General features: G+C 44.1%; 1 protein-coding gene across 2 annotated transcripts in view; it reads left to right on the top strand.

Annotated features, from left to right (window-relative positions):
- POLR3E (RNA polymerase III subunit E) overlaps positions 1 to 12,134 on the top strand; it is a 205,228-nt gene that overhangs the window by 108,719 nt on the left and 84,375 nt on the right. For both annotated transcript variants that reach the window (XM_069210304.1, XM_069210303.1), the window contains exon 13: positions 4,900 to 5,020. In XM_069210304.1, the coding sequence (XP_069066405.1) occupies positions 4,900 to 5,020 (121 nt within the window). The remainder of the gene's footprint in view (positions 1 to 4,899; positions 5,021 to 12,134) is intronic.

Below are 12,134 nucleotides of genomic sequence, written 5' to 3' on the forward strand. Positions count from 1 at the left end.
TTGGACAGGAGGAAAATGAGAAGACTCCCCCGAACCTTCAAAATAAGGTATTTTATACAGATTCACCATGACATGATCATGGTTAGGTTGCATTGGCAAATCAAAATCAGCTTCATAATAACTAAAACTCTTAGCACTAAGCCATTTCTTAAGGTAAAAAGAATCTTCTGCTTGCTTCTTCAGCAACTGTGCTCTGGATATGTACAGTATAATATGAACCATTTCCCAAACAAAAGCTCATAGAATTATGTTCTTCTGCAGGCCTACATCAGAACTTCCAGCAGAAATCTTCAAAGTGATACTTAGGGTACACGGTGGAAAGTTTAATTCATAATACATGCTTTCTAAGACAGTCCGCATTTGCGTCAGAGCACCATGTGCTTCGCTGAAAGTGTGAAGAGAAAAAACTTGCAACAGTTCTCTGATTGGGAGGGGGAAATGAACAGGAAGAAGATGAGCAGAACATCAGAAACTTCATACATTCTCTGAAAATAGTCTTGCACGAAAATGTGGAATATCTATATTGCATTATTAATCACACTTGCACTCCAAGCAGCTTTAATACGGTGAGCTACATCTTCATTAGTTCATCAGTTAAAACTATAAACATCATTAAAATCACTAGCTGCACAAATAATTTGTCACCCAAATTTGCACATAAGAAAAACCTTTAACAATATGACCTGCTCATTGGCTCCCAAGCTTGCTGTCAACCAGATGGAAGCATCAGGATTAGGCCTTTTCTGTGTATGTGTGGAAGCTGCTGTGGGTGACCCATGCAGAGGGAGTCCGTGAGATGGCACCAGTAGAAAGACCAATAGCTTGGTTTCTATCCTACTCAAGCCTCGCTGCGAGGAGCATCGGGAGCACTTTACACTGCATATACAGGACAGCATGGAAAGTGCCATAGCAACAGTGTTTTACATTCAGGGGAACATAAAAACTGGCGTAACAATAGCACAGTGTGTAAAACGCAATAGAAGCAATAATGTTTTGCCTAAAGGATGATGTTTTTTAAATGGATATAGCAGTATGACTTTACCTACAGAATATTATGGTAATGGGGAGCAAAAATGCTATAGAAACAGGACAATTTAGAAAACGGCCATAATAGTAGTTGTGCTTTTAACATAGTCCGCAGTGTGGAAACGAGCACATCATTCGCTCTTACTGTGCCTTATGGTAATAGGCATTGCAGTAGTGTTTTATCTACAGGACCAATGGGGAACGAGCATAGCTTGGTGCTTGATCTACAGGTCCATTTGGGAACGAGGACAGCGGTAGCGCTGCATTTATAGAACTGTGTGTGATGTGCAGCCTAGCATAGCAGTAGTGTTTAACATACGAGACGAGGTGAAAACCGTCTTAGCAAAGGGCTTTATATACAGAGCAGGTTGGAAACTGTCATTGTGATAGAGCTTTACATCCAGGGCAATATGCAGACTCCCCTGAAAATAGCGCTTTAAATTCATAGCAATGTGGCAACTGGCACAATGCAATGCTACGTATGTAAAAATATATATATATATATCAAATTTAAAAAACAGCTTCTAGAGTGCTCTGCAGTGCTGCTAGTTGGGTCTGCTTTTCATGTAGGGTGACTATAGGGAAGCGGAGAGTAGAATAATAGTGTTTTAAGTCTGTGTGAGGGTTGTACATTTATGTGTCGAGGTAGCTTTACGTGTTAGGGGAAAGGCATGATGGGATGTACACTGTCATGGCAGTGGTGCTTTACAAACTGGGGTGAGCTATATTAAAAGGCACATAATCTGGGCTTCTCTTTCTAGAGCAGTATAGACTTTAGCATAGTTGCGGTATCGGTCACCTAATGTATTCTACTCCCTGAGGTCTGAGCTTGTAAAAGTCTGGCAACATCTGCACAGTCTTAAAACCTTGAGCAGCTGCCCTAGTGCCCATATTAGACTGCTTGCACAGTCGAGCATCCCTGCACAAAATGCACCCCGCTCACACCTGAGCAACACTGATCACTCATAATAGATTAGTAGTTTAAGCAGTACTCTAGCACAGCGGTTTTTATGCTGTGGGCCGGGACCCGTGAGTGTCTGCAACACCTACTCAGAGGGCGCGCGATTACTTAGAAAATGAATTACTGTTAACAGATTAATAAAGCGTATAAAAATAAAGAAGCAAAATGTTAAATTGAACATTTTAAAACATTCTGCAAATATATAGGCATTTGAAATTTGGGGCTAAAAATTGAATTTGGATCTTCACATTGAATAGTGGGAGCATTTCAAGTGCATCAAACGGAATAATATACAGACGATGGGTGATCTCAAATGAATTTATAAAAGCCCCAACCTTCCCATTAAAATGTTTTGTTTGATTGAATTATTTTGTTCTTTGCAGTTCGTATAACTGAAATTGCTTGGGCCGGGGTCCCCGGCTTCTACTAATGACTGTGGAGGTCCAGGATTCCAATAATGATTCAGTTGGGGTTCTCATATTCCATTAAAGATTATGTGGGGGTTCACAGAAGACAAAAGTTTAAGAACCACTGCTCCAGCATATTTGTGCAGTAGTCCAGGCTGCCAGGCACTCTAAGCATAAAATGATTGGCATCATCGAAGATTACATGTGCAAGAGCTGTATGTCACTGGTGGTGCTTACTTTATACGTATACCTTAACCAATGATGGGAGCTCCCTGGAAAATGACAGTCAACTCTGTTATTTTCTTGAACCGGACATATTAACTGACTTGGAGCACATAGGGGCATTCTACTGTTCTTTCTCCTTACATTGGATGTTAAATGAGCGTTTTTCCCAGGGGATCACACTCTATCCAGGGAAAGCCATTTCTGTGGCAGAAAAATTGCCCTTCTGTACTGGACACATAAGTTTCTTAAGCACATACAAAGTTTGCTGCTAATGACAAATATTTCGCTTGGGTCCCATTATCTGGCCCTGAATATTTTTTTTATTTTTTTATATTTTCTCTTCAGAACTTTATGCAAAATGGGGCATTTTGACCAATGTATTTTGAAAATTGGTGCTGTGACATGCATCACTGATTGCCATTTTTACAGACCTTAAGTCTGATTTAGATTTCGCCAGACCAACATTCACAACGGTAAAGGATATCCCGTCTGCCGAAATATAAATCCCATAGGATAAAATGGTATTTCTATTCCGCGGACAGGATATCTATCACCGTTGTGATGGCGTAACCACTCTGCCAAGATTTAACTCGGGCCCTTTGTCTGCAGGGTTGGAAGGCAAAGCCTTGCCAAACAGTGCTTAATTTGTGCCAGTGGTTGCAGGCGGTGTGCATGGGACTCTTTCTTGAAGACAGGGACTTACTTTGGATCAAACTGATCCAGAGCAAGAGAGAACAAGCATTTGCAACGCACTAGGTCTCGCTTCTCCCGAGTTAAAGCAATTAGTGTTGTAAACTCCTAACCAGACTTTTCTTGCCACATAAACTGAAAAGTAAAACCGTTTCACATAAATGAGCTGACGGCCTCCATGAGCGCAAAGCAAACACACAAAAGGAAACAGAAGTTCACTCGCAGTGAAACGTACCGGCAAAACTGCAGTTATCCATGTAACCGGCAAAACTGCAGTTATCCATGTAACAGGGTCGATGTCATGCAAAGCGCTCTATTACTGCCCAGCGAGATCGCGCTGCCTACAAAATCAAGAGAAAAAATTGTGCAAAAACCATACAGAAAACATGAAACCTATGTTTTCAGAAGTTGGCCAGTGCGCTTGAGGCGTACTAAACACCGAAAAAGGCATGATGTATGCATGCCTTTCGCAAATTAAATCAAGCTAATTTTAAAAGGCAAGCCCACGAACCAACCTAACTGAGGCGCTTGACGTGGGCGTGATTAGAAGCCCATAGAGAGATTACACCAGGGACAGAGTGCTTTGCGCTCAACCCTAAAAAAGGCAGACAGGAGAGAAAGGCGGAGGAAGAAAAAAATGGGAAAAGAGTCACAAGGGGGAGAAGGTGGGGATGAAAAAGAACCTGCACGGCGAGCTGAAGAGGCAGAAGTGCAGGGTGGTGGGATAAAGAGGCACGAGGTTAAATCAAAACAAATGAAACCCTACTACGCGAGATAAAGTCATGCTCTGCGGTTACACGCTCACTTCACTGCACTGGGAGTGGTAGGATTTTTTTTTTTTTTTTTGCATTTCTTTTTTGTGAAAGGTCTGCCTTTGGTTCCGTCGCGGGTATCGTACCTAAGTGTACGTCTACTGTTGCCTCGTCTTTATTTCTGCTCCTGTCCAATAACACCACCTCGACAGTAGTCTCTGTGGGAAAATGTAACTTTGTCCCAGATATTTCTGTGGTACAGGAAGAGGTGTATTTAGCCTCACATTTCAGTGCATGTTCAACTCCAGTAGATCTGTGCTTCTCCTGTTACGTACTGGGCTGTTGTCGCATGACTGAACCCTGAGACCCTGAATCCACTGAAGTTCAGCCAAGAGGTCCCGTGTGCACAAACTCCGTCTTCATTGCTGCCTTTCTGTCGGCGAAGCCAAGAATTTCACACACGGCTTGAGTTACTATACCTTTTCATGGGCACAAATCAGGAACCGTGTACCTGAGTAACCCCTTTCTTTTTACTGAGCATTGAAATTGGCGGCTGTAATTATCTTCTTCCATAGACCCTTAGAAAAAAATGACTTTTTGTAAAGTTCCAGTAGTTAAAGTTACGATTAACTGAAGTGTCATCACCCTTAGTTGCAACCCTGCGCTAGTTAATTTAGAGTCGCCGTAATTTAGATTATGTCGTAGTAATTTAGAGTATCGTAATAGCACCAATATTTTTTTCTTTGGGTTTTCGCAATTTGTACAGTGTCGGATGTTCTCAGTTACCTGACTTAAACCTAACGACTGCTAACGTGATTTATTTATTATTTTCCCCCAGTCAAGGTGATGCCATTTGCCAACCTCATGGGTCTCATGGCCACTGGAACAGATTCGACTGCCGTTCTCCGTTGTATACAGCAGGTGGCGATGTTAGTCCAGGGAAACTGGGTGGTGAAGAGGTAGGCCCAGCGTCCTTCACGCTTTAAAATGTTCTCCATTCCCGCAAACGTCAATCACAACGGTACTTGTGATGGTGACTGTAATTTTAAAAGTCTTGTTTAAATCCCATTTCCTGATCTGGTATCCTAGATAACATGTTCGTAAATTAAGATTAATAATGAGAGTTTAAAAACAAAAGCAACTAGACGATCGGGGTTTCCAAATATCTTAGCCTCTTAAGCTGTCGTAAATCGTTAAGTATCAACGAATTTAACCTTTTCATACTCTGTTTATCATTAGAAGCAATCTGTTCAGTAGAAGTAAGTATTTGACTTTCCAAGTTAGCTAACTTAGTTTAATGTTTTTTTTTTTGCGCCTCTTATTGATTTTTTGCGGAAAGCTTAATTTGTTCTTGGCATGGGTAGAATTGTCATTGTGTTGCTTATTGATTCAGTCTTTCAGACTGCCAGGAGATTGAGATGTTTATGATGCAGGTGTGTGATTGGTAATTCGACCCCTAAACACTAAAATGATTTGCATATTCTTTGGGGGGGCGTATGGGACCCTGCACCCCTTCGTTCACACCACTCCTTCAAAGGCTTCTGTTTTTTTTACTTCAACTTCTGCCTAGCTTTAGACTGATCAGAGCTGCAACCTGCTATGTCTCCTACCTTTTGTAACTTTTTCAGGTCCCAGAAGAATTTGACCTGTCCCCTTTAGTGTTTATTTTGTTGAAAGGACAATTATTTGTTCTAATTTTGACTTCTGTGGCGACCGTTGTGCCTTGCCACTGATCCAGCTTCACCTGCTTCCATTCTAAGGTATTCAAAAATGCAAATTGTTTCTACAAATGATAAATAGATCGCTGAACGTTAATGTGGAGTTTTTTTTTATTTCTGGGGTCGTCGGACAGCCTATAATATTGGAGAGAATTGACTCCGTGGTACAATCTGTTAAACCCCGTCAGGTACTGCCTCACCACTTCCAAAGCCTTCCTGGGTGGTGTTGATAAGGCATTTTAAACCGAGCCTCCATGGGCAAGTTCTCCCATAGTGAAAATGTTAGCTAAATGATTGCTCACCTTTTGCGAGATACGTTCTGTGCTCTGAGCTGCATTGTGTGCTGCTTGGGAGGAAAAATAGGATTCCCGTGCCCACACTGCAGATTCAGACCATCTAGTCAAGGAGGGAAACTCATGGACGCCTTCTTGGTAATATTGGTGTGCGGGAGGGGTGTTTCCTAGCCCCAGCGCGGAACATTTTTTTTTTTAAATAACTTGCCTTCTACCATCATTAACATTGGGACAGATGTTTGCTGGTAAATCACCGGCCATTTGCAGGTCTCCTTTTGCTGCTGACAGTCTTGCTTGCACACTAGAAGAATGACCGATTGTTTGTTGGAGGCTTCTTTGATTATTGCCACCTGAATAAGCTGGCAATAAATGTGCACCAGGACAATCCTCATCAGCAGGCGTTAAGATTTCCCATTCATTGGTCTCCCTTTGAAACCATACAGAGCTTTGATTTTTGTCACCTCAAATTAAGTGCAAAGAGCTTGTAGGTCTCTGAGACAGCCAAGAGCAGCCGACATTGCTCGATCAATTATAATAGTAACTGTTTTGAAAACCTATTTGTTTCCATGCCTCTTCAGGTATGTAGAGTAAAAAACGTCTTCACTGCCACAAATGGGATAGAGTTGCGAGGCTGCAAGGAACCAGAGTCTTCAAGACCGTTTCCTGCGTTCACTTCTACCTTTGGGATTTCATCTTATTGCTCTGGGGCGGGGGGAGTGGGTGTAAGAAACCTACCAAACCTGCGCATTTTTGGAAACTTGACACCTAGGAGAATCCAAGATCGGGTGGCTTGTGGGGCTCTTACCAGGTTCTGTTACCCAGAATCCTTTGCAAACCTCAAAATTTGGCCAAAAAACACTTTTTCCTCACATTTCGGTGCCCGAAAGTTCTGGAATCTGAGAGGAGCCACAAATTTCTTTCCACCCAGCGCTCCCCCCCTAAGTCTCCCGATGAAAATGGTACCTCACTTGTGTGGGTAGGCCTAGCGCCCGCAACAGTAAATGCCCCAAAATACAACATGGACACATCCGCATTTTCCCAAAGAAAACAGAGCCTTTTTTGCAAAGTGCTTAGCTGTGAATTTTGGCCTCTAGTTCAGCCAGCACCTAGGGAAACCTACCAAACCTGCGCATTTTCTTAAACTAGACACTTAGGGGATTCCAAGATGGGGTGACTTGTGGGGCTCTCACAGGGGAATCCAAGACGGGGTGACTTGTGGGGCTCTCAGGTTCTGTTACCCAGAATCCTTTGCAAACCTCAAAATTTGGCCAAAAAAATAACACTTTTTCCACACATTTAGGTGACAGAAGGTTCTGGAATCTGAGAGGAGCCACAGATTTCCTTCCACCCAGCGTTCCCCCAAGTCTCCCGATTAAAAATGGTACCTCACTTGTGTGGGTAGTCCTAGAGCCCGCGAAAGGAAATGCCCCAAAACACAACTTGGACACATCACGTTTTCCCAAAGAAAACAGAGCCTTTTATGCAAAGTGTCTAGCTGTGGATTTTGGCCTCAAGCTCAGCCAGCAACTGCGTTTTTGGTCCTGGGCTCGGCAGCTATCTAGGGAAACTTACCAAACCCAGACACTTCTGAAAACTAGACACCTGAGGGAGTCCAGGGAGGTGTGACTTGTTTGGATCCCCCAATGTTTTCTTACCCAAAATCCTCAGCAAACCTATAATTTAGCTAATAAATCTAAATTTTCCTACATTTCTGTGTGGGATCACCGCACTGGGAAAAACCTCCTACCACCCAACGTTCTCCTCAGTCTCCTGGTAAAAATGATACCTCACTTGTGGTGGGCTAAGTGCCTTTGACAGGGAAGAGCCAAAAACATGTGGAACTTGAGGGGGAACCAAAGCGGTTCCAAAAGGATAGTTAGATAAAAAACATTTTTAGGCTGACAAGTGCAGTAGAATTGTTATCGGTATAGCTGAGACAATGCTGGGTGGTAGGAAGTTTGAGGATTCCTGCAGATTACGGAAGGTTCCATCATAAAAATGTAGAAAAAATGTGTTGTTTCCAGCAAAGTTGGAGGTTTGCAGGACATTGTGGGTAAGAAAATGGCGCGGGGTGCATGTGAAGCACAACACACTGGAATCAACCAGATGTTTAGTTTTCAGATGTGTCTAGGTCTTGTGGATTTTTCTACATGGCAGCGTCCCAAAGTCCAAAAAGTGCAGCCCCCACCATTCCAAGTGGGACGATTTTGAGAGTTAGCCAATCTCTTATGGCCCAAATGTAAAACCACATCCCAAAATAATCAAATGTCCTCTTACTTGCTGTGGGACAAGATGTTTTAGTGTGCGGGGCGGCGAGCTGAAAGACTGTTACCCCCTTCAGTTGGGGTGGGGGCATAACCAGGCCCATACTGGTTGGTAGCCACCAACCCACTATTATTATTTTTTTGTTTTTAATTCCCTGGCATCTAGTAGACTTTCTGCCCCCTTGGGGTGTGGATCAGGGGTAATTGCCCAATCTGCCCACTAGTGGGCAGAACAACTTTGGCCCCATTTATTTGGGATGGGGGTATGGCCATACCCCCACCTTCTTATTTTGGAAAAAAAAATCTTCCCTGGTCTCTGGTGGGCTTTCTGCCCCCCCCTTGGGGGCAGATGGACCTTCCAAAAGTAGGAGGGGCAGATATGGCCAACAGTAATCTGCCCCCATCGAAGTGACCCTTGTCCAAGGGGCTGCCCCCCAAACAAAACCCACACACCAATCCCTGGTGCCTAGTGGTTTCTGCCCTCCAGGGGGGCAGATCGGCCAGGGTTGGGGCAAAAAAGGCCTAAAAATATTTTGCCCCCTGGGGAGCGACTCTTGCCCAAGGGGCCGCTCCCCTTATGCATAAGTATAAAATTATATTAGGTCGATATGCCCCGGGGGTGCCAGAAATGGCCTAAAAATAATTTGGCCCCCTGGGGAGTGACCCTTGCCTAAGAGGTCTCTCCCCACATATAAAAAAGAATTAAATTATCCCTGGTGTCTAGGGGTTTAGTTCGGCCTAATTATATTAGGCTGATCTGGGGGCAGAAATGGCCTAAAAATAATTTGGCCCCCTGGGGAGCGGCTCATGCCCAAGGGGCCGCTACCCACATGACAATGAAAAAAAACTCCCTAGTGTCTAGTGGGCATTTATGCTGCCCGATCGCATCACGATGATGTCGTCAGCACACGATCACGGGCTGACAACATCAGATGCCACGGGGGAGGTGGGGTGGAAGGGGAAACAATTTCCCCTTCCATCTCTGCAGTGGGGGCATTGAGGCGAGGCTGCTGGGGGGGGGAGCGCTAGCGCTCCCTCCATGAGCCAGTACCAGGACGCAACCGTTACGTCCTTGACGCCTCAGCGACGCAGCCAAGGACGTCCTTGTCTGCAAAGGGGTTGAAGATCATGCATAGCATTGCGTCATACTTTGAGTAAGCAAACCAGTATGCAGTAGCTCATTTTTTGATTGAAAACCAGGCAAAATGAGAGGAAGGTTGAGTCCCAAGCGTGAATAGAATTGTTAATTCTAGGTCTTAATGTGGCTGCAATGGTTTTTTTTTTTTTAGGTTTTTTTTTTTTGTTATCATGGTCAGAGGATGCATTACATGGACTTTTCAAATAAATGCACTTTACTTTTCTACACCAAATACAAATTATTATTCCACGGAGAAACGTTTTTTTTAAATTTATTTTTTAAGAATAATAGTATCCATAAAATGTAAACTAAATCCTTCAAGAATGAGAAATGGGTAGATGTGAGATTTGAAACTGTTCTTTTTGAACTTAATTTGGACATCATTTTGTTTTACATCTTGTTCCATGTAGTGTTCCTTGCCACAGATTTCTGCTTGTTTACTGCAGAGGCCATACCCTTCTTCTACCATTAAACCGAGGATGTCTTTCGGCACTGTAGTCACCTCGGTTTCTTGCAGTCCCTAAGAATGGTGACTAAATATCCTAGTAACAAGGAAGGGATCCTTTCCAGATTCTTAACCTTATAATAATTCCCAGCTGTCAGGCTGGATCTTGGACACTTAGATTTTTAGTTTCAGCCTTTTACAAAATAATCTTTGTTAATCTGCCTATTTGATAATTTCCTAATGTCACATTGGCTGAACATTCCGTGCATACCCTTGGTGCAAAAACCACCCTTCATTGTTGCTTGGACTCTTCAAAGGACTCCATCTATTTGGCCTGTGATTATAGGGGACTGAAGCACAGATGGGCGACATTCGACTCCAAAATCTGCAGAACCATGAACATTACCTTGTGTGATTTTATAGTAGCTCCAGAGGTGACACATCAGTGTGATAATTCTCTCTCAAGTTTCTACTTGAACCCTTGCTCAATGCGAGACTTGCACATTGTACTGTTTTCAAAGCTTGTGAGGAAGAGCCTCTGCTTGTGAGGAAAAATATACTTGGTAGTACCTTTCACAGATTTACATGTGACCTAAGTGTGAGAAAGGGCCTCTTTTGACATGGTTAGCCCCCCACCTTTTTGCCTGGTATATTGATGTGGTTTCAAAGTTATAGTGCCCTGGGTCCCTGCGAAAGAGGTTCTCTGGGCCAGATCTCGTTCCAAGACTGTTTTGATGCATTTGCACAATTTGCAACACCTTTAGCTGCCACTATAAGTTCATAGTCAAAGGTACTTGGGTACCAGGGCAGGGTGTACTAAGGGTATAGATTGTGCCACACTCGGGGACCCTGCATCAAATTGCACTCAGCACTGCCATTGCAGACTGAGTGACCTAGTGCAATTCTAAAATGCAAACATGACATAGCACACAGCCTTTGTGACCTGTCCACTACTCACTGCATGCAATATAGGTAAGCTACCCCTCTGGCAGGCCTTCCAGCCCTAAGGCAGGGTGTACTATAAAGCATGTGTGGGCATAGGTGCATGAGACCGATGCCCCTACTGTGTTCTTGCTTAACCTGGGACATAGTAAGTGTATAGAGCAGCTATTTTAAATACATGTGCTGGACATGAGTCAGTATGAGTTTCATAGCTACACCATGGCCACTTTGAAACCTGGGTTGTTTGTTATCAAACAACTCAGAACAATAAATCCAAACTGGTACCAGTATTGGACTTATTGCAAATGTTACCCACCTTAGAGGTGACCCCTGAAAAAGCCAACTAACCCTGGCCTGGTTGCTGGCTGGTCCTAACCAGCCTGCCACCACCAGACAAGAATCTGCATGCCTGGGGTTGAGGGCCTTTGCTCTCTGGGACCAGAAAACAAAGCCCTTCATGGGCAGATGTGTTACACCTCCTCCCCCAGGAATGTGCACAGCCCTGCCTGCGAGCTTCAAAGGGCTCCCCACCGTTGAAACTCGACCTCCCGCAGTGCTACTAACAGCAAACGCAAACCCCCGCTTTTGTTAGGAGCAACAGCGGGAAAATGCACAAAAACCAGGAGAAGTGGCCACCCCCATCCTGCACCACCCCCCAGGTGTTGCAGGCGAGGTGACCACTCCATTTCATTTTCCTTCATCTTGCATGATAGGAAAATAGCCAATCAGGTATAGGGATGGCACCTCTGCCCCCAGAAAGTGATCTAGCCAACCTAAGGTAGATGGCTTATTGGCCACTACTAGATATACCCCTAAACGCACCCTAAATGCTGAATTTAGTGGGCATCTCTAGACCTGCAGATCAGATTCAATGGACACAAGAAGGCCCGCAACAAAGAAGACCAAAGACTTGGGAACTGAAGTCCTGCTGCATCAAGAAAAAGGTGCCAAACCCTGCCTGCTGCTCCCAGGACTTGACAATCACCGCTGAGGGGTTGGCTGGATATCGGACGGACTCTAAGAAACCAGAGGACCGCCAACCTTCTGAATTTTTTTTTTTTTGCCAAGGACCTCCCTCCAGAGTGAAAGCATCACTCCTGCAAGCAAAAGCAGAAACCAGTGGTCCAGTTTACTGACTAGCCTCTGTCCAAGGAAATGGACACAGCAGCCGGACCAAATTCCACCTGATAGACCCGGAGGGCAAACCATGCAAGTGTTCCAAGTTTGGTGGCACTGCAACCTTCATTGGCTGAACCGTGGAATAGCATGTGGT

The sequence above is a fragment of the Pleurodeles waltl genome, chromosome 10 (genome assembly GCF_031143425.1).
Source record: "Pleurodeles waltl isolate 20211129_DDA chromosome 10, aPleWal1.hap1.20221129, whole genome shotgun sequence".
Taxonomy (NCBI): domain Eukaryota; kingdom Metazoa; phylum Chordata; class Amphibia; order Caudata; family Salamandridae; genus Pleurodeles; species Pleurodeles waltl.